This window comes from Cibotium barometz, chromosome 24, assembly GCF_041138505.1.
Source record: "Cibotium barometz isolate CiBa-2024 chromosome 24, ASM4113850v1, whole genome shotgun sequence".
Taxonomy (NCBI): Eukaryota; Viridiplantae; Streptophyta; class Polypodiopsida; order Cyatheales; family Cibotiaceae; genus Cibotium; species Cibotium barometz.
In genome coordinates this window covers 1,657,501-1,679,809 of record NC_141069.1, presented here as the reverse complement: position 1 = coordinate 1,679,809, position 22,309 = coordinate 1,657,501, and the positions used below count along the sequence as shown (strand labels likewise).

Here is a 22,309-nt window from a genome sequence, read left to right as displayed (position 1 = left end):
GTGTGTGTCACACATACAACACCAACTTACAAGCTAGAATTAGAAAGACGTAGCTCAATCAAGCACCCGCCAACAAAGCTGTTTGCAATGGCATCCAATATTTCATCGTGGATAGGCAAACAATTCTCCTCGCTCGTGTGTACAATTACTATCTTCACTAGGAATGATAAAAATCACAAAAAACATATCAAGAATCGTTAAAGAACAACTAAAAACATGCACATTTACACGCATGTACACACATACACACAATCACTTATACATGCTTTGCACCATGCACACATTCACGCACTTGCACAGACTCGTACACATTCGCTTATCCACATCGCGTGTGCACATTCATTTGTATATGCATGCGTAACCCACACATTCCCGTCTGTAAATTTACACATCATACACCCATTAACAATTTTGCACATTGCGTACCCATTTAGGGAGCATTTATCCATATTCCATTTCTTACTCGAAGCTTGCCACATGGCACTTTCTTGCTCGGCCACATGGCAATTCCCCCCTAGTTGCACAACCCTAGGCATGATACCCAAGCGTGATATTCATACTAGCCTCGAGGGTAGAGCCACCACGCTAAGCAGGCTGCCAACGAATGCATCCATGGTTGACTCCTAGGCCAAAAGTGTGCATAGGTATTTGAAAATGGTTGTAACGATTGGCTTCCAACAATATCCGTTGGTGGCAGACGCATGCATGGTGAAGGAATCTTGGATGTTGGAGAGGAGCATGATGGTAGCTACTAGATTTTGATGCTGGGCTGGTTGCAATATGGAAGGTCCCCTTGCAAAGACAGTCGGCGATGCTAGTACTGCACAAAGAGCTTTTAAGCATTCTCTATATAGTTAAAAAAATCAATTTCCTAATTATAAATGAACATAACTAGTAAAAGTGCAAACTATAGAAAATAGAACACTTACTAAATAGCCTAACTCGAAAACCTACTTGTTATAGGGATTTTTTCCTATGTTGTGGGGAAACACAATATAGGAAAATTTTCCTATATAGGACATATTTCCTAGTTAGGCTATTTAGTAAATGTTCTATTTTCTTTAGTTTGCACTTTTCCTAGCTATGTTCCTTTGTATCTAGGAAATTGTCTTTTTTTTTCCTATATGGAGAATGTTCTCTAGTGAAAATTACATATATGGAGATCTAAGCTACATACTCCTCTTAGTTTATAATTTTCTTGTATATAGTTGATCCTTTAAAAATACCTATAAGTATATTTATAATAATTCTTTAAATGATTATAAGAATAGTACAATGATCATGAGCAAGCTTAAACTATTCACTTAAAAATAGTATTCAAAATTAATTAAAGATTATAAAGAGAACTCCAATGTCACACACACATAATATTTACTTTGAAATAAGTGTATTAGTTAAAATGAGTAAATATATGATTTTTCAATTAAAAGCTCAAACAAGAAAGATGGCTTATCGAGCTGTATTTATGAAATGGGAAAAGCACCAAAAAGATCTTATAATCTTTATCAACAAGAAAGGCCATAAAGGGAAAGAGAAAGTCACTCATACCTTGGCAATACCCTGTCTCAAGATCATATAGACTCTAGAGCATAAGCCTCTAGTATGCCTACAAGACGAGCATCATGATGCTGCCTATTAGGTTCTAAGTGTACATTATCTTTCACTCCAACACTCATGGAAACTTCCCATGCCACCTCCTCAGGCACATTGAAGAGTAAGGAAACCATTATGCATTCATTCGAACTGCATCCAACTGAATGATACATTGCTAGGTGATGAAATCCTATGTTGCTTTCAAACAGTCCTCCATGAGGCCTGCACTTTCTAACTTGCTCAATGTAGGTGTACTTTCCAATTTTGTAAGCTCTTCTGTACAATCACACAACCTACAGAAGCCGCATTGTCTGTACTGTAGCTAAAGCTTCCCTCCTTTTGTAAACTTCACATGTATTTCTCAACCCTTTTTTGTGGCGCCGCTGAATCACTAGGGCAGATTGAATCTCTGCCTCCTTGATGCCTGAGCTTTTGCTGCAAGAGAAACGATACTCTAACGTAGAGGAGGATCCCTCTTAAACCTACACCAAATAGATTCAATCTACACCAAGTCATCTCATGCGTATTAATCTACACCATATAGACTAAAAAACTATGCATGGTAATATAATCCTTTGTATAGTAATGATATGCTCCATTTAAGATGAGCAATGGAGTTCATATACAACAAATGGAGAGCTAAAGGAGACATACCTTTCCTTCACCAACTGATGGCCTGTGAAAGGGATCTTGTGAAGCAACATGAAAAGGGGTTGTTGCTCCGAATTTGCCATATGGGCAAGCTGGTTGAATGAAGACATGTCTAGGAAAAAAGAGATAAAAAGTAAGACAACTACATAGGATCCTAGGCTTTTACCATATATCCTAACAATAATTTTGTCGTTTATCACCATAGCTAACAAAATCAAGTTGCACAAATGAAAGCAAGGGATTTTATTATTTAACTGTGCATGTAAAAAATTTAAGATGCCAGCATGGCTTTTTTTTTTTTCATTCTACTACATGCCAAATATTTTAAAAATCAAGGTAAATTCACAAACGCAATAAAAATTCTCGACATTCAATGCAACACCATAGCTATTAAGATCAAGATGCATTCATGGAAGGAAAAGAATTCTTTACATTCAACTTAGGACTAGAGCTGCAAAAATGAGGCAGGGACTTCCTTGTAGCCCTCCCGGCCTTCTGCAACACCACATGGCCGGCCGGAGAAGCCCCACTCTGCTAGACTCCCCGGCTCACAGACAAATTAGATGTGTACTCTTTTGGCATGGTGCTGTTGGAGGTTTTGTGTGCAAGGCCATCCATCAACCCTACCTCCCTAGGGAGCAAGTGCACATGGCAGAGCGGGAAATGCATTGGCAGAATGCTAAATCAGATCATTGATCCTGTCGGAGACGGGTCATGCCACTATCCAAGAATACCTCATTAAGGTGGTGCATGATAGACTTACATTACATACAATAACAATCATTAAGGTGGCCCGTTGGAGACGGGTCATGCCACACTCACTTATAAAGAGGATTTGCACTCTTTGTTGTCGTACAAGCAGGAGAAACAGCCACAAGAGGGTCAAGGGTCTCATCCTGCTATGTCTCTTGGTCACTATGCTGGGGAGCCTTCAAGGGCTTACAAATTTTCGTCCTAGGAAGCCCTAACTTCAGAAGCACACAATGTACAATTGACCCAACATGAAGATGGCGTTTGCCACAGAATGTTATTGGAACCCGACAGTAGACTGCTCATACCAGGTGCATGCAGGGCAGCAAACAAGGATAGCTGTGTTCCAATGTTCTTAGGGTGTTCTAATGCTGTAAGCAGCTCTCAGAACAATCCAAGTCTTTGACACATTACCTATCTAGCCCAAGAAAAGGAGCAATAAAATGTGTATCCCCCCAACATACAAATATAGGTTTCTTCAATACTATAAATGCTCTCGCAAGCATCACCTTCAAGCTCTATTAACGGTTCAAGCTTGCCTCCTTTGAAACAAGACTGGAATGGAGCATCGGCTAACTGTCTCAAGAACACACAGCTTCTCCCCGATTTCTTTGCACAATAGAAGGTGACAATAGCTACCAAAGCTGATGGTGGGAGCCATGCTAATCATGACAGATGGGATCTTGAGAAGAGGTGCAGGTTACTCCTCACAGAAAAGCTCGGCATTAGGGGCTAGCCAGGAATATGGTGAGTTAAATGTTCCTTCAATAGCTGGTGTACCTCACAGTGATGAAGCCAGACGAAAACACCAAATTATGAGCACCAGAAGGCCATGGGTGGTATAAGAGCCCTTCTGGGCAACACCTTCACTATAACCCATAAAACCATGTTTTGCATCCATCCTTGAAGGCTGCCAATGCTGCCACAATCATTGTTATAACCAGCATATGACTGTTATAACCAGCATTACGAGTATATTCAGGAGCCAAGTATTCAGGAGCCAAGTATCTAAAGGCCTACTAAACTGTTATAACAGCATATGACTGTTATAACCAGCATTACGAGTATATTCAGGAGCCAAGTATCTAAAGGCCTACTAAACTTGTCTCCAGAGAGAGGACTTGCCAGCTTTGGGCCCCTCAAGGATCAACACTGAGAGGCTCCACATAGAGTGCAGCCTACAGGACCACCCAAGTCCATACTTAGCTTGCCCTGAGATTAGAAAATTCTAGGGTACTTTATTGTCTGCGCTATAAGCAAGGAGCATACTTCCTGATAGTGGCACATCACTGAGTCTTTACATACTAGGGCTTGAAAAATCTTCCATGATTTTACATGTTGGATTAGGTGCTGACCATCGATCTTGATGAGAGGTTCCTCTTTGGTCAAAGCCTAGAGTTGTTTTGCCTAATGTTAGCACCTCTGCTTCCAGCATGCCCTCCCCCTACAAGACCATGCAAGTCTCATGTCATGCTCCAACAGAGATGGTCAAAAGATTAGACATGTTGATGAGGTCAATTTATAAATGTGATGACTTGACTGACCCTGTATCCCAGTTTCACATATTTCAATAAGCTCCTTTAGGATGGAGTCACCACCTCTGACACAACCTGCAAAACCCGAGTTAACAAATACAAGTCACACATCTAAAATTTTGCAGGAGTTCAATAGCACATACAAGGTTACTTGCCCAAAGACCTCTCTTCTAGGTGCAAATGATTCCTGAATGGTTCTGGTCTTATTATATAGCTAAATCTTCAGTGTAGTACTTTTCAGTGGGTTGCTGGCCATCATTTTTTTGTCAAAATGTAACTGCTTCAGCTTCCTCGTTCCCCAAACCAACTTCGTCGGTTGGACAAGGCCACAAGGCTGGCCGGTGCAACACCAACAAACAGGACCCACAAGCAGAAGGCAACGTAACACCGTGAAGGCAGTGTGGCTACAGGCAAGGTGGCGAGACCTACACAGCAGAGGAGTAAAAGAAAAAGGTAGCATTGCCTGTAGCTACCAGCCCCCTCTGCTACTCATTCTCACTCTTCTTCAACACAGCCCCCTTACTTGCAATGGGTCCTGCTCATAGACCACCTATAAAAGCCCTTGGATCCCTCTTAAACCTGGGAGTTGAAAGCATGCTGGCTTTGGTCAAGCCAGACCGAATTTGGCAGCTCCTCCTTGTGGTAGAAGGAAACACAGACAAGACACAATATATTAAAGAAAAAACACGAAAAAAATTTGAGAAGAAGAGAGGGTTTTAACCTGTGAATGACAAGTAGGATCATGTTGCAGCCGGCTGAACCACTCTCATGCAACCATCGCGAGTAAACTCGGCATGATTTTCGTCTGCCTCTGTCCATGCCCATAGTTGCGATTTGGTCTCGTCTATTCCAAGAAATGGCGGCAACCACCGACAGACCAAGGAAATGTTCAGTTTTTTTATGCCTTTCAAATTATATAATATTACTCAACCTAGGTACCATTTTTAAAAAATGGGAAAAAAAACTAATGGATTCTATAAATTTTTTGTTTTCGCCAAGAACAAAGGTGCTACTTAAAAATAGAGAGAGAATCGCTTTTGTGGATTGTGAATTGAGGTAGATAATCACTTTTGTGAATTGTGTGTGTGTGTGTGTGTGTGTGTATAAACAGCCAAATAATCTATAATATATATATTTATAGTCATATAAATATATTTATGAAGATAATGCATACATATATTTATGAAGATAATTCCAAGCCAACACTTGGTGATCCTACTACATGATCTTACCCATGGTCTTTACGGTTGAATTCAAAGATGGATTTCATTGTGGTGATGAAGACGAGGGCTTTGATGGGTGCAGGTAGTGCAAAAGAGGGTGAGGGGTGATATGGGGATGCCGAAGAGTTTGGTTGGGCCATCATCAATGGCTAATCATGGCTACAGATGATGGTCAAGCACATGAAGGGACGTGTGCACGTGATGACCCTTCACGCATCATCCATCTCAGTGCCTACAGGTGAAGCTTTTGGTTGTCTACAGGTGAAGCTCTCTCTCAATTGTAAGTAAATCTCTGTGGATCACATATATGTGTCTCTCGATGTTGATGGTGAGCAAAACAGCTTGTATTATATCTAGATTTTCAGACCTTTATGGTATTTGTATTTGGGTCTTTGGTCTCAAAGGGTCCATTTTTTGTATTGTTTTATATGGAAGATGAGTGAATTTAATGTTGGCCCCTCCTCTAGCCTATGCTAAGAGTGATATTGATACTCCACCATATATGTTAGTGGAGTTATAAAACAAAATAAAGGATTACAAAGTGTTGTAATTAAAGATACTAAATTTTAAATATAGCTTGTATTATATATTTCATATAGCTCATAAGATCTCTATATTATATAATTTATGCAAGACATCTAATATGATCTTGGATGTTATAAAGTGATTGTATTAATACAAGATAGATGATCAAATTGATATTGGAGCATCCTATTGATCTTTTGGAAGCTATAAGCATGATAGCTCATAAGAGCTCTATACATAACTAGTCTTATGTGAAATCTTCCAATCCCTAAATATTAGATCAAAAGAGGTAATGTTTTAGGTATGATCATACAATATCTTAATATTAATCATCTTAGGCCTTAAATCATGAGACTAATAGATAATCTTACATTGATATGATTAGAACTCTAGAATATAAATACGTTGATTGTTTGAACCACTCAAATCAAACGACATATTCAACTGTGACCATGGCCACTAAAACACTTGATGATATTTCATTCATGTGGGGTCTATTTCCAATCAAACTTCCTATGATGTGCAGTTTGGCATATCTCACGATCAATGAATTCCACTAGCCCTTGATCTCCTCTCATAGAAGGAGCTTTTAAATCTCATCAAAAAATGGTATGCTACATTGTTCGACACCTTCCTAAATCCATCTGATTGACGACCCTAGCTCGAGCCAAATCGCAATTGATGTCAACAACTTGGTATCCAGCAGCACAAGCTGTATAGCATGGACAGAGCTCAACAACATGTATACATCTCCCTAGACTATTATCTATTGTTGCCATCTGAAATAGAAATCATATATTGTTATAAAAATACAACATATAACTCTCTCTCTCTCTCTCTCTCTCTCTCTCTCTCTCTCTCTCTCTCTCTCTCTCTCTCTACTGTATTAAAGAAAGGATCTCAACCTTAAAGATAGTTATGAGGTATTGTCATAATCTCTAAGAAAAAAAATCATCATACAACTATTCATAATCTCAAATACACCACCATTAAAAAACCTAAATATCCTACACCATCAAAATGCAAATATTTGTGAAGCTGATATTCATACTAAGATAAAAGTAAAGTATCTCACTAGTCAATATCCATACTAAGATAAAAGTAAAGTATCTCACTAGTCAAATGGGTTAGTAGTTGGCTGCTTTACTGGATAATCTCCACCATCACTATCCATCTCCTCGATGTGGGGCCTCTTGCCAAAAGAGGCCTATAATAGGGGCACCATTAATGAATCTAAAATGACTAGATTAGAATAAAAAGAGTAACATGGTCTACCAATATAGTGTGACATAATCTCATGAGGGGAGCTATACCACAACCAAGCTCTAGCACCAGAGCTTGTGCTACACAAAGAAACTTTGAGATAGAAAAATGAAACTTGGGGAGTGCTCAAGTTTGCCTCAAATCTCCCTTGAATACTTTGTGATGACAATGGTGTAATTCTATGATAATCCTCCAAGATGTAGTGGGTCCATGCATCCTTGTTTTTTTATACTTGATGCTTATCAAAGCACAATCTTCTCTATACCACAAATATAAGTGGATTTGCTCCACTATAATGAGTAAACATAATAACATAGAAGAATGCAATTATACAACAATGACAAGAACAACATCACTTAATAAGAAACCTAAATACAAGAAGCAATTGAATAACAAAGGTCATTTTTAACTATGTACTCGGCATATCCTCTCCATATTGTGTGGAATAGCCATACATGGATTTATTGTCTCACGGGACCTTTTGTACTTCTTAAAGAAATAATTAAAAACTCACAAATACATCAAGATTAAATCACAAGTGGACTTTATAGAACCACAAGATACCAAAAAAGAAAAAAACCTGATTGGACTCTTACCTAAAATGGGAAAAATCATAGTAGACAACCTCCCACTAGATTGGATGCAATTGTAGCCACCCTATGCTTCACATGATCCTTGACAGCTAAATTCCAAGCTAGCATGCCACCAACTACATGCAATTCTTTCCCACTAGGGAGGTCAAGTAATACAAAATCTACTGCCCACTTCACCCTTTTTGCCCTTTTTCATGAACTCTCTACTAGATTTGGCCCCAAATAAGAAGAAATTACGAATCTTAGCATACATATCATTCATCTTTCTATGTGCAAAATTAAATCCCATCATCACATAACCTCCAATAAGACAACCATACATGGCATGAGGTCTATGTCCAATGGCACTATCTTGTGAAGATGAGCACAATAAACAAAGTAAGTAACCACTTTTTCCATATCTATACTACCTGCAAAAAGAAAATTTCTCTCTTTCAAGTCATGACATTTGCAAACTTATTTCACCAATGTGAGGAGGGGAGACAAAACACATTATTACTATTAATCTAAATGTCAAGCACTAAGTCCATGAATGATGGTGATGATGGATGGTTCTTAACATGTTGTACATGAAGATCCAAAAGAATAGAGTGAATTTTAATACATTATTTTCCTCTAATAAAATATTATATCTCCAACATAGAGGAAAAATAAAGCATACCTTCTCTTGTATTGTTCTTAGTATTTTCTCAAAGCTTAGGCTTTGTTTATGTTTATAGATCTTTTGGTAGCTCTATTTCCCTCTTCTTCGTGGCATACTTCATGCATAGATCATACTCGTATGTAAGTACCTAGAACCAAAAAGTCCAACCACCATGGACAAATGGGTTAAATCCCATTGGGAGAGGAGACTTTGCATGGAAACTAGGTATATCAAGTAGCAGGAGTGGATACCTTTGTCCAACACCACAATACCTTGGAAGATCTTCTATCTTCTTCTCATTCTTCAAATATGCGAGGTATCTAGTTCAATTTAAATAAAAATAATTAATAATTATTTTATTTGAGTTGACTAAGCTTAGAAATGTATAACCAAAACCATAGAGTTAAACTTTATAGACACGAATAAACAAGGCATTCTTAGGAATTCTTTTTTGTGTGGAAACACATTTTTCCTACCTAAAAAACACCCTATGATCTACTTGATCAATCTCTACTTTCTTAATGCTTATGGTTTCTCCATTTGTAGGGTCTTTTAGCTTGCTTTCTTTCCTTATATGAAGTCTAGAGATCATGTGTTTTCTACCCTCCAATTTGATGTTCTCTAGGCTAAGTGTGTAGTCAATTGGGAGCACTAAGGGTCTTTGATGTCCTCTAGGCTGTGTGTAGTCAATCAGGAGCACTAATGGCCATGCCATTCTTGTCATGGTCCATTGTTGCTTTATATCATGGTTCTCTATCTTCTCTAGAAAAACTTCTTTAGCTAGCCACTTATGTCTACAATTATTAATGGTCCTTTTGATCCCACTTTTGTAGACGAGGCTCTTTCACATGAGCCTTGGCGTCATGCTATACAGGCAGGGCTGGATGCTATCGAATGGAATGGCACTTGGATTTTGGTGCCTCGGCCTGTGTAGCGTAAGGTGATGTGCGTTGGATTTTCAAATCAAAGTTCCGAGCTGATGGCAGCTTGGACAAGCACAAGGCGAGGTTGGTTGCCAAGGGTTATGCTCAGCGCCCTGGTGTGACGACTTCAATGAGACCTTCACTCCGACGGCCCGGATGACTACCATTTGCACCGTTCTTGCACTTGTAGGACATCATAGATGGCCCGTTTTCTAGATGGACGTCAAGTCGGCTCCTGAATGGAGAGCTTACACAGGAGGTTTATATTGATCAGCCACCACCAGGAATTGTTGTTTCAGGCAAACAGGATCATGAAGAAGGCTTTATATGTTCTAAAGCAGGCTCCGCGGGCTGATGAGTTCTTTCAGAAGCTCGGCCTATGCCGTTCTCATGCAGATTCGAACCTTTATATCCTCCTTGAGAGGGGGTTGATTGTTATCATTGTGGTCTATGTTGATGACCTTATCTTTACAGGTTCTTATTTTGTGCGGATCCGTTCTGTTATGGATGCTTTAGAGACAGAGTTTGAGATGACGGATCTTGGCCTCTTGCATTATTTTCTTGGCTTTGAGATTTGACAGACCTCGAAGGGCATTTTCTTCTCTCAGCAAAAGTACACTTGGGAGATGGCTAGGTGCAAGACAGTATCTTCTCCTATGGATATCTTGATGCTTCTCCAGGGACTGATCAGTATCGGGTTCTCGTCGGTTGTTTGGTATGGTTAACCTACTCCCGATTGGACATATGCTTCACAGTCAGTTTATTGAGTTTCTTCTCATCCAAACCCTGTCAGCAGCATTGGCAGTGTGCTCTCAGAGTTCTTCGGTACTTGCGTGGCACTCTGGATTTGGCATCTTTTATGGCCAAGGACGCACTCTTGTTGGATGGTGTGGGCTGGAGATCCAAATACACAGTGCTCGACCAATGGTTGTGTTTTTTCACTTGGGTCTGGAGCCATTTCTTGGAGCAGTAAAAAGCAGCCTACTGTGGTGCTTTCCTCTACCGAGGCGGAGTACCGTGCAGTTTGTTATGCTGCATGTGAGGCAATATGGTTGCGGAGATTATTGGAGGAGCTCGGCTTGCTTTATCCCAGGGGATGCCATTGGTAGGAGGAGCTATTGATGGCGCTACCGTAAGGAGGGGTGAAGAAGGCAAAGCTATTGTAAATGTTAAAGCATCATGGCATGGTGCACATCCTTCTGTAAGCAATAGTGAAGCACATTAAGAGATTGTGAAGGAAGCAATGCAAGGCTCATTTCTTGTAGAAGGCTCAACAAACCACATCGTAGTAGCACAACTAGCTTTAGCTAGCCACAATGCCTCCTACAACAAGTGCTTCCCAACAAGGAGGTGGTCCTATGGAGCATGGCGTGCAATTAGATGTCACAAGGAGGTGGTCCTGCGAAGTATGGCGTACATTTCGATGAGCACCCCACCTCCACCACCATAAACAACAACAACAAGAGCTATTACTAAGGCATAGATATGTCCTAAGATCCATTGCTTGCCAGGAATGTGGTAACCAAGTGAAGAAGGATTGTGTTCACAGGAGGTGCCGAATGTGCTAAAAGTCTCAAGGCTTTGACTGTTTGACTGTGAAGAGCATGTGGGTGCCCATGTCCAAGTGGAGGGAGAAGCAACATGTGGACTTAATGTGTGGGCTACAGCATTACAAGTCGCTCAAGATTAAGCGAGCATGCACTCTTTCGCTGGTGGGTGTGGTTGAAGATCCTACAGTAGAAAGAGGAGCACCCTCTCATACATCCAACCCTCTTATACATCCACCTCCACTACTCCTTGTAGTTCGAATATCAACTCAGCTATCGTGCTCCCTCTTTTGTTTTCTAATCATTTAAAACTCACTACTACCCAAGTACTTTGCCCTCCACCTCTACTTCTGCCACACTACCTCTACATGCAAACCATTATTTACATTCTTGGTGCGTCTGCACATTAGTCACATCCTTCGCAATTTAATTAAGTAATCAAGAACCCATTGTTATCTTCTTCTTCTTTATCTTTATGTTCTTTAATCTTTAATATCTTAATGTTGAGATGCCATGTGGTGGGAGAGTAGGCCTGCCACATGGCAAGAGATTATGCAAGCACATGGCCATGCCCCTTTGAGCACATCATACTGGCGATCCTCTCTCCATCCTCCGAGGGAGACCTGCCTTCTCTCTCTCTCTCTCTCTCTCTCTCTCTCTCTCTCTCTCTCTCTCTCTCTCATAAATGATGGGCATGGGGTGAGGAAACCAATGTTTGCAGAGTTTGGCTTCTCCAAGTGTAGCATCAACTACTTGGAGGGCAATAGGGATGCCCTCTTCTTGGCCCTCGATGCCATCGTCTACATGTCGACCATGGTGGTGGGTGGGCTTGGGGTTGGGGCTCTCCTATGGGCAACTGTATATGCAAAGCTAGAGAACTTAGTGTGCACCAATGGCAGTCCTCTTTCCCAACTCCCCCACCACCAACCTCATTGCCTGCAATCTCAAAATCTCTCTGCATTGAGCCAATGAATGATAAAGCTCCCAAGGCCAAACGGAACAGTCTCACTGACCCGACCCATCCCTATTTGTAATAATTATGCAAAGAGTAACATACTACATATTTTTCTACATAGCTTATCTAGCTACCCTCCTAGAGCTAGATTGTGTCATCGATAATTCCAACTATCTTCTCTTCTGTTGGTAGCTCTCCCCCATTAGTTGCCAACAACCAGGTGGGAGCTCTCCCCCAATAGCCACAAATCTCTTGCAACAACCACATGGCATCTCTCCCCCAACATCCACAAATCTCTTGCAACAACCACGTGGGAGCTTCGAAGCACACTAGAGAAGAGGTAGTAGGAGGTGTTACATAATCGCTCATGAGCTCCCTCCAGATCATGTCAAGCCGCATTGGCCTCTGAGGCTCTAACACAGAGAAGACTCAACATGTGCCACTCTAACAGAGAGAAGACTCAGCATGTGCCACTCACTCTATATATGTGTTTATGTGCATGTGCATGTGTCATAGATGCAAACATGTCGAGAGTGAGCGCTTTACACTAGTCAATCGATCTGCCAAAGGCAAGTCCAAGAGTGGGCTGAGACAACATGCCAGAGGCGGGTCTGGGCCACTCGTCCACATTTAAAAGGACCGCTAACTTGCCATGTGTCAGCTCCCAAGGCCACACAGCCCCACACCATCACTCGTCAACACCGTCCATGGCCAGCAACACAATGACAAGGACCATAGCTCCTCTGTGGTAATGAACTGTCCAAAGACGCCATCGCCATAGCCAACAGCAGGCGCCTGTGGAGGAAGCTGGATGCAGATCTAGATGTCGGTCTACATTTTCGAACTATTCTTGAGGTTCCGTCCAACCAACTCATGAATTGGTCTAAGGCAAACATTATTTACTGGTCCAAGAGCAGAAGGTGAGATAGAGATTGACAACAACTAGCACGAATGGCCCCTATGAATATAATCCAGCCTATGTAACCCAACAAATAATTCTTGTGAGAGAGCCTTGTAAAAAATTATGGCTTAAATCTAGAATTTCAAGGTGTGTATTTTACCCAACGACATGGGCAACTCTCCTTGGAGGTGGTTAAGGAGAAGTAGATTGGACGAAAGGCCTAAGTCTGGATTTCAAACAACGTAGCAAAGCCTCGAGTGCAAGAGTACATTTGATTTCATAAGCCACATATTTACTGCCATGCATGAGAGATTGATTCTCAAGGAGGACTCCAGAGTGCGGTAGATGGTCATAAGGGAGACATGTTTGTAAGGGTACTTGAAAGTGTGGTAGATGGTTGTAAGGGAAACATGGACGGCATAAGTTTATGGTACGACTCATTGCCTAGATAATCTTTGACCATGCAAGTACCTCCAAAGCGCTTCAATGTATATAACCTCTATTTTGGCTCTAATTCAACACCTAACACCTCCTCGCTCTATTTGATGTATCGTCATGAAGATGCCCATCCCTAAGCATCACATTGTGAGATCCAAACAGAATACCCTGTTGTGCCAAGACTTCTCGAATTGCTATCTACTCATGCAAATCATCCCATGGGGTCCTAGCTATCATCCCGTAAATTTCAAGGTACGGACTGTTTTACTAACTATCTCTTGATGAAGGGTCCATGCCACTACCATAACTAAGGAGGCATGGCATGAAGAATCCCTACATTTCTTATCACTTTCCATGCTGCCTCAACAAGTTGCCTACCATCAAGTCTCCCCAAAAGCTTCACATCACTTTAATCTCCATCTAGTTGTGGTTCGATACCACTTAACCTTGGTTATGGCATATCTTACGCCTTCACCACTCAAAGGCAGATTTTCGAATGGATAAAAAACGAAGTTTTTTCAAAAAAAAAATATAGCAAAGATTTCGAAGGATCATTCAGGCTTGTTGGAGAACAACACAATGATCACATTGATGATAGTGCCTACAAGGTTTTATTTAACCCATCACCTTGCTAGTCCCCAAGATGGAGAGTATAGACAACCAAAGAAATTGATAATTATCTCACATATACTATGAAACTCTGGTTATGGTGACGGTTGCAATGGACCAACCATCAAGAATATGCACACAACATTCAACTGTATATGACTCTTGATAAAAAATCTCTGAAAGTGCTAGATACATTGCTGGAAGTTGAAAAGATCAAAGTGCAAGACATAAGAAATAAGAATGCTTAGTAGCCTCTTTAGGCAAAAATATCATGTACCCACCTTTTAATGACATTTATATGTTGTTTCTTATAACTTTACATGTACAAACTTTAAAAAAGATTTTGCAGTATGTTAAGCATCTCATCTCTATTAATTTGAGGCTTAAGTTCTATACCAAATTCTATTTTTAAAGATAACTTTGCTTCAATGCGTAGTTCAAGCTGTTAATGACCCACAACTAAACGGTCTAAAGTGAGCGTTCTTTGAAAATCCTAATAGATCACATGAATGTTCCCTTGCTTGACCTCTTGCCAATGATAAGGAAAAGCAGAATGGCAACAAGTAATATACAAGACTTCACAGTTGTATCAAGCTGGTCTATGTCACTCTTTTGAAGACTGTGTCTGTCCAGCAAAGAAAATAGAATGTCTACAGTTGTTGAAAGCTTCTCTTTCAGCAACCTGTATGCCTGCTTCCCACGGTTGTAAAACACAGAAGAGGTATATACAGTATTTGACTTTATCACTTCCATTCCATGATTAATATCTGAAGAAACATAGACTCCATTACTACTCAAAACACCCTACACATGAAAAAGCTTCAGCATTAATACTAATGATCAACTTAACACCAAAACAAACCCGTATGCTGATATGTAAGTTCCTGTACACTCTTGTTGTTCATCACAGCATCCCAAACCACAGGATCCGAAAGTAACGACACCAATGCCTCCTATCATAGAAGAGGACATTATGAGCCTCATAAGCAGGTTTGCATGCACAAAGCTTTCTTCTTCACGCCAGCTAAAGAGTACATAATAATACCTTGGCCTTTGGTAAATTTTGCAGTATCTTGACAACATTGTATATCCCAAAGCCTTGGAGTGGAATGCCATGTGGTTCAGAGAAAACAAGTTGTGGTTCAATCCACTCAGAGACTGATTGTTGCAGAGCTTCAACTGCAGAATTGGATTCCTTTGCCATCACCGTGACAAAAAAGCCTCCTTTTTGAATCGGAGATGATGCGGTAGAAGAGAGACTCTCCGCTTGAGTTGGATCCAAAGTAAACAATCCTCTGTGGAATGGAACTGGGCATCATTTTACCACAATGGAAAATCCACACATATGCCTGATTGAAAATAGAAGCTTTACCAGTATAGCATGTAAAGCATTCAAAGCCCTCTTTGCTCATGCATCTAGTTATATTAAGACTTAAGGACAGCCCCATTCCATGTCAGAATACGCAGCGGAGATGATGACCAGATCTGGAAACACTAGAGCAAAACGCAATGCAGAAAATCACGGCACAAGAGAGAGAGTGGTAGAGGCGTGTAACTCTGCTCTATATACACAAGAAGATCCCGGGAATGATACAATAGTGACAAGGGGGCTGGGGGCCATTTTATATGGCCCCCCAACAGCAGTCGGCCTGCTGTAGGGCAGCTGACAGGGGCATGTCCACCACGACTGTTTATAAACCAGTCGGCCAGTTCAGTGTACAGTCGGCCAGCACCAACCAGGTGTCCACACAGTCGGCCAGCATCAGTACACGCAAACAGCTGCAGTCGGCTACAGACTAGGACATCCTGCCACCTCAGGGCTGCCTCCCAAGCCACATAAAAAATGGGAAAAAATTTGGAGAGTGGGGAAAAATGAGAAAACACCTAATAAGGGCGGGCTCACCCACAACAAAGGCCCTGGTGTATATGTATAGACAGGAGATGACTTCTAACATTCCAATCCAAGGGCTCCATGGATGCCCCCCACTTGCTTGCTACCTCTACAACAGTCTTTCCACCAATTAAGGACCTGCTATAAATGCAGTCATATGAGACCTTGTGGCTTTACCAATGATGTTCTCATCATGGTAGCACTTTGTAGTTATCCAATGTGAGTCCCTTAATTTTTTCCGGGTAGAGATCCCACTAATCAATTGACAATGCTGCTCCTCTCCCAAGCTCAACCCATAGGGAGCAGGGAAAGGCCATGGTTCACCTGTAGGTGACGAAGGACCTTGGTGTCTATTTGGTTGAGGTGCGTGGAATTTGAACTTGTTCAAGAGTCCAAATGTTTGCCAAATTGCATTCGAAGCCATGGACCAATGTGAGTCCCTTTGTATGCGTATACCCCAATAAAAGAACCTCGAATCTCCACTCTCTACTGGTGTTCTCCGAGAAGTTCATGGAATTCATATGCCTCCAAGATCATGCTGATGAAGCCCTTGTTTGTCCAGCATGACTGCTGCAAGTGACATCCAGGTGGGTGGGAGAGTCTCACTGCTTTTTGGGGGGCCTGCTAACTGATGCCTTTATGGCTTGGTGTAAGGAGGATGCGGCTACTATGAATCTCTAAATGTGAGGAGGACCACAACGGTTTTGATGTACATGGCAACAGGAAATGGAATCTACGAAGGCAGTAGTTCCATGGTGCGGCTACCAAATTTCTATGTAGGCAAGGAGACTGCAGAGAGCCATGATTTGGTCCCGAATAGGCTGTCCAGATTCATGTGGTGTCTATCCACTGATTCATGTGTCATGGCCCATGCCATAAATCGTCTACTCATGCATGAAACAAGGCATGAAAAGAGAGCCAAGAACCCATGAAATAAGGGCAGCAAACACCTTCATCTCCTTTTGGATGGAAAGGACTATTGAAAGAGAGAAAACTGAGCAGAAAGACAAATCAAAGTACTTACGCCAGCGGGGAGGCTGATGTTTCTTCTTCTTCGTCGTCTTCAAGGAGAAGGAACGCGGAAGCAGAAGCAGCAGGGCTCTGCTGATGATGATGATGCGAGGGTTTCTGCACCCACTCCCACTCCTCCTCATCAGCAGCAGCTGCTGCAGGAACCACCATCCTTGCCGTCAAAACTTCAACGCTCCACCATATATTAAGATTAGTGTTTGACCAGCTCAATAGACACTCTCGGCCTTATTACAGATGAGGTTTCTTGTGTACATTTAAAATGTATAACGCCTCGAAAATACCTAGATTTGAGAGTACCTTTTTTTGTGTTGGGAAGGTAGAATAATCCATGGACGCATAGAGCTCTTATCATGAGACCCGGCCGACCACATAGATAGAGTAAGTTAATGTGTTGATCGAGACACTAGTTAGGCTAGTCAGTCAAATAAAAAATAAAGCTTTGGTGTTTAAATCACATTACGTCTGGGGGAGACTACTTCTCCGAAACTTCTCCTTTCTCGATCCAAATTTTCACTATTGGTCTCATTCCAACAGGGTTCTCAATAAAGGTTGCACAACTGAAGCTATGATTGAGGCCTCTATTCAGCTAGGGTACCACATCTCTTGGGGGCAGTCCTCTTTTGTATTGGAAGATGATAGATGGTCTTTAATTTGTGGTTTGCTTTTAGCATGGGGATGTAGTTAGAGTTTTGTCTTTGGTACTGGGTCTGAATATAATGCTGTATAGCTGGGTCTGAATGTAAAGATGTAAGCTATTCTCTTTTTGGAAATATATATATGTATATCTATTGGTCCCAAAAAAATAAATAAATCACTTTACATTTGGAAATCATAGAAGCCTTGTTAAAATCGCATTACATTTAGAAATCACACAAGCCTTCCTTATCGATCCATATTGACAGGACATTGATGATTCACTCTCAGGCTTGTTACAAGGAAACATATACAATTCATGAGACTATATTAAGGAAAACTGATTCCAATTGGTTTTTAACACAAAAACAAGGATTAGAGGTGCACTGTAATGGTCAATAATGAGGCAGATGCTCCACTCCAATCTTTAAACACAAAAGAAGTCTCTCACAGAATCCTTACAAAAGGAGCCTCTCTCACATAATCCTTATGCAACAACATGTTAACCAATATTAATTGTTAATAAAGTCAATCACTTTTACTACGACATCGCTTCTTTTGTGCATGTGTGTGTGAGCAAAAAAAAATGAAAAACATCATGTACAAAAGGCGAGGTGGCACAAGTCTCCTCTTAAAATTATAATCATAGAGAAACGTTCCATTCCCCCATTTAGATAAGCACTTTCACCAATGAAAGTAATGAATAACACTTTTAGCACATTAGTTTGCTAAAAGTGGACTAGAGCAAATTGTTACAAATCTTTATAACAATATACTTACATTTTCCTTACTCGTTTGAGCGTGTTTACTCATTTTGAATTTGTTTTCAAATAGCATCAGATTCTACATAGTATCCTACATTTTCTTCAACTTACTCCTTGGTAACCTCATTCTCATTATGTTGCACAACCTCACAATTGAAAGTCTTTGGCTTTGTTGTAGAACCACAAAATGACTTGCATTGCCCTTGCTTGTTTGGGCGGCCTTGGAATGTGTACATTCCCTCCCTTTAAAGGTACCCCACATAAAGAAATCCGAGGCACATATAATTGATGCACACCCTTCTTTTTGTTATTGTAAATGCACCCTTTAATGAGTGTATTACACCGATTGGTGTACGAAAAGATGAAATTTGATTCTTGACATTCTTTTCCTCTTGCCTTGTCAACCTCCATGGCGCCTTTGGTAAAACCACCTTATCATTGACTACCCTTGGCGATGCATTTTCCATACGTTAGATATCCTTTAGGTCATCCCTTATTGCATGGGTGTCTTTTTTATCAATTAGATGGACCCAAATCATTGATGCCACATTCTTAAAAATATACATTGGATCCAAAAGATGATTTATTCTTCACTTTGTCTTATATGGTAGTAGACGATAGAAGATTGAGTGCCTTTTCGTGCCCGCGGGTGCTATGATGGGAGTCACCCTCCATCTCTTGTCCCACTCTCCATCTCTCCACCTTCCCTCCAACGGCATTGTAGGAGGTGAATTCCACATGGCTTCCCACTCTACACCTCTCATCACAATTGGAGAAACCTCTGATGGAGCATAATTAGGGTGCTTTGGAGGCATTGTAGGAGGCGAATGCCACATGGCTTCCCACTCTGCACCTCTTATCACAATCGGAGAAACCTCTAATGGAGCATAATTAGGGTGGTTTGGAGGAAGAAATCGATGATGTTCATCATACACCACTTTCTTTAGTGCATGTGCTTGTTTGGATCCAAGCGATGGACACAACTTGGACATGCATTATATCCTGCAGTTGTGAGACCTATAAAATTGCACGTAAGAATTCAAAGTTAATAGACATTACAATACATTAGAGTTATAAATGAATCATTTGTGCATGCTTAGACAAGAATCAATTTATGAGTACTTGAGTACTCCATATAGCCCATAAAATCATGCATAGTCCACTTCAAGATATCCTTGACCATTGCATTACGGCATGAAATTGGATGAGAAACATTATGCACCCTTATGCTTCTCCATAATTGCTCGAGATCATCAATCAAGGACTCAAGGTAAATCCATGTTCTTTACCTTGTGCTTCTTGGGCACAAGAAGTGCAAGCATGACATGACCCTTCTTGATGGACATCCATGGAGGAATATTGTAATTCACAACAACGACGGGCCATGTGGACCATGATGTAGACCTCAATCCAAATGGGTTCACCCCATCCATACCTAATCTAAGCCGTAAATTACGGGGCTCATCCTGGTTCTTCCAAATGTATTGATGAACATGCTCCACTTTTCAAGTGCCCTTTACGATGTTTGTACTCCTTCCTCAAGTTTCCCCCAATGACAGAATAATGAGGCATATTGTGTAGTACTTGTGCACGAATGTCCATTCCCTCCTCATCCTAATGAACCATATTATGCACTCCTATACCCGTGTCCACTCCCATTGGAGGATCTAGTCCACATCTTGGTGTTCAGACTTCACGTGGAGGTTGCGAGCATGCCACTCCACTCTCTTCTGTGGCACCTAGTCCACGACCTCATTAAATAGGAGGTCTACCTCTTCTCCTCGTTCTAGTAGGGGTCGTCATTTTGGTGGGGGTGGATGCGGGCATTGTTTGGGGGTAGTAATAGTTCTTCTTCCAATTTCCCACCATCAGCAGAGGATGTGCCAGCACAATAGGTGGTGGATCCAAATGTCTACGACCTAGCGATGCTTCCTTACTGTGTGGGGAGGGCAGATGGGTCGATCATTGAGGATAGCAAGGGGAAGCATGCCATAGCACGCATGCATCACCTTGTAAATCTTGAGTTGAGAAACATTTGGGGCATTGACTGGAGAACTCAAGACAATGCAAAGAAGCAATACATTCTGCAAGTATTGAAGATAGAGTATCCTGTGCCCCACCCCGACTTACAATTTAATGACCTTAAGATGTTGGATCGTATGCGGGGTCATGTGAGTCACAGGAAATCAAGGCCATCAAGCGTGGTGACATCAAGCCACCAAGAGAATCAGAAAAGGATTGGAAGAAGGCCAAAAAGACATACTGGGAAAATACCGATCTATTTAAGCAACAAAGAGAAGCACCCCAAGTATGCATGCATAAAAGAGGGGCTTCTTATCTTGGATCGGGTGGAAGGCCATCTTTCCTCGCTCAGTTTGTAAGTATTTGAACTCTTAACATTTTTTATTCAAAACTTTGGTTTCCAAAGAATTAAATCTTATATAAATTGTTCTTTTTTTTAAATGTGTGTTTAACGTAGGAAAATGTGGTGGCATGTTCTCCTTCTCGTGTGAGGAGTACGATTTTGCTTATCGCAATGGAATCTCGGCCACATTTGAATGGTTGGGACAGCAGGGTGTCGCTTTGAACTATGAAGCTATGCCCGCTGCAAGTTTATATTATTTTTGTTTTATAAGCTTTTAGAAATTTATCTAGTTTGTGTTATAACATTACTTAATCTTGTGGATACAGGAAGATGATGAAGATGCAATAGCCGAGGAGGACAAGGATGCTATATGTGAGATAACAATTTCTTTGGTTGTCTATACTCTTCATCTTTGGGGACTAGCAAGGTGATGGGTTCATTAAAACCTGGTAGGCACTATCATCGATGTGATCATTGTGTTGTTCTCCAACAAGTGTAGATAATCCTTCCAAATATTTTCTATTTTTTTTAAAACATGGTTTTTTATCCATTTGAAAATCTGCCTTATCACATTTTAAAAACATGGTTTTTTATCCATTTGAAAATCTGCCTTATCACATTTTTCTTGACTGTAGACAGCTTTAAACCTGTGAAGCAAGTTCACAGAATTTGCTTCACCTTCTACAACCTTGATGAGCTTGTTATGAGACTGACAGGAAACACTAAAAGGTAAAACTAGGAAAGATTATTTATTTGTAAAAGGTTTGCATATAAATTAGGTTCAAGGGATTTCAAATAGGACATACCTAAGAAATGGTTAATAGGCATAAAAGTTAAAGTAAAGGGGGAAGTAAATGGTGCACAATGGAAGCCGAAGCGACATAGAAGAGGGCGCCCCCTTCTAGGGGTAGCTAAAGAGACATTAGCTAATGAAAAGGCATGATTAGCCAATGAAAGGTCAAGGGGCTGAAGTTGGAAGGTCATGCACTATTTAGGCCTATATAACCACCAGTTTAGGGTCTATTTGGGATATGGTTGGGTGGAGAATCAAAGTACTAGTCTTACAAGCTCTCAAGCTGATGATGCAAGGAGCATTATACTAGTATCAGAGCCAAGTTCTTTCTCTTCCATGTTTCCATTGAGCCACTCTTTGCTAACTCTAATTATACTTGTACCCATTAATCTCTACCCATTAATCTCTTTTCTATTCATTTTTATAAGCTAATCTCTATATTTCTCAAATCTTCTCCATACAAAATACCTCTTGCCTAATAAATTGGGCATACTTTGGAGTTCTACACGGAGCAAGTGGAGTACAAGACAACCTTGAAGGATCATTGAAGCAAATATCAACACAAGCAGGAATCAACGGAATTGTTCTTCACATCATTAGGGACAATTCATAATTACCCAACCAACTAAGGTCATTGTGATGCATTTTTTTTCTTTGTAAGAAAATTTCCATTTTGCTTAGT

General features: G+C 40.8%; 1 protein-coding gene, 1 long non-coding RNA gene and 1 pseudogene across 3 annotated transcripts; 1 reads left to right on the top strand and 2 right to left on the bottom strand.

The window, feature by feature from the left end:
- Nucleotides 1-1,599: 1,599 nt before the first annotated feature.
- Nucleotides 1,600-5,366, bottom strand: LOC147624789 (uncharacterized). The gene is made up of 3 exons (XR_015268848.1): nt 5,251-5,366; nt 2,248-2,356; nt 1,600-2,075 (listed from the first exon to the last, which is right to left on the bottom strand). It is a non-coding gene; the product is annotated as an uncharacterized LOC147624789 (long non-coding RNA).
- Nucleotides 5,367-14,393: 9,027 nt separating this feature from the next.
- Nucleotides 14,394-17,283, bottom strand: LOC147624788 (uncharacterized). Of its 2 annotated transcripts, none has more exons than XM_086818009.1 (4): nt 17,065-17,283; nt 15,195-15,444; nt 15,012-15,102; nt 14,394-14,916 (listed from the first exon to the last, which is right to left on the bottom strand). In XM_086818009.1, the coding sequence occupies exons 1-4, from the start codon at nt 17,220-17,222 to the stop codon at nt 14,651-14,653; spliced, it is 765 nt and encodes a 254-aa protein (XP_086674135.1). In that variant the 5' UTR covers nt 17,223-17,283; the 3' UTR covers nt 14,394-14,650. The 2 variants fall into 2 exon arrangements, with proteins under 2 accessions (XP_086674135.1, XP_086674136.1); XM_086818010.1 differs by having other exon boundaries at nt 14,394-14,774; nt 17,065-17,281.
- A 3,111-nt stretch (nt 17,284-20,394) lies between these two features.
- Nucleotides 20,395-22,309, top strand: part of LOC147624787 (uncharacterized) — an 8,285-nt pseudogene continuing 6,370 nt past the window's right edge.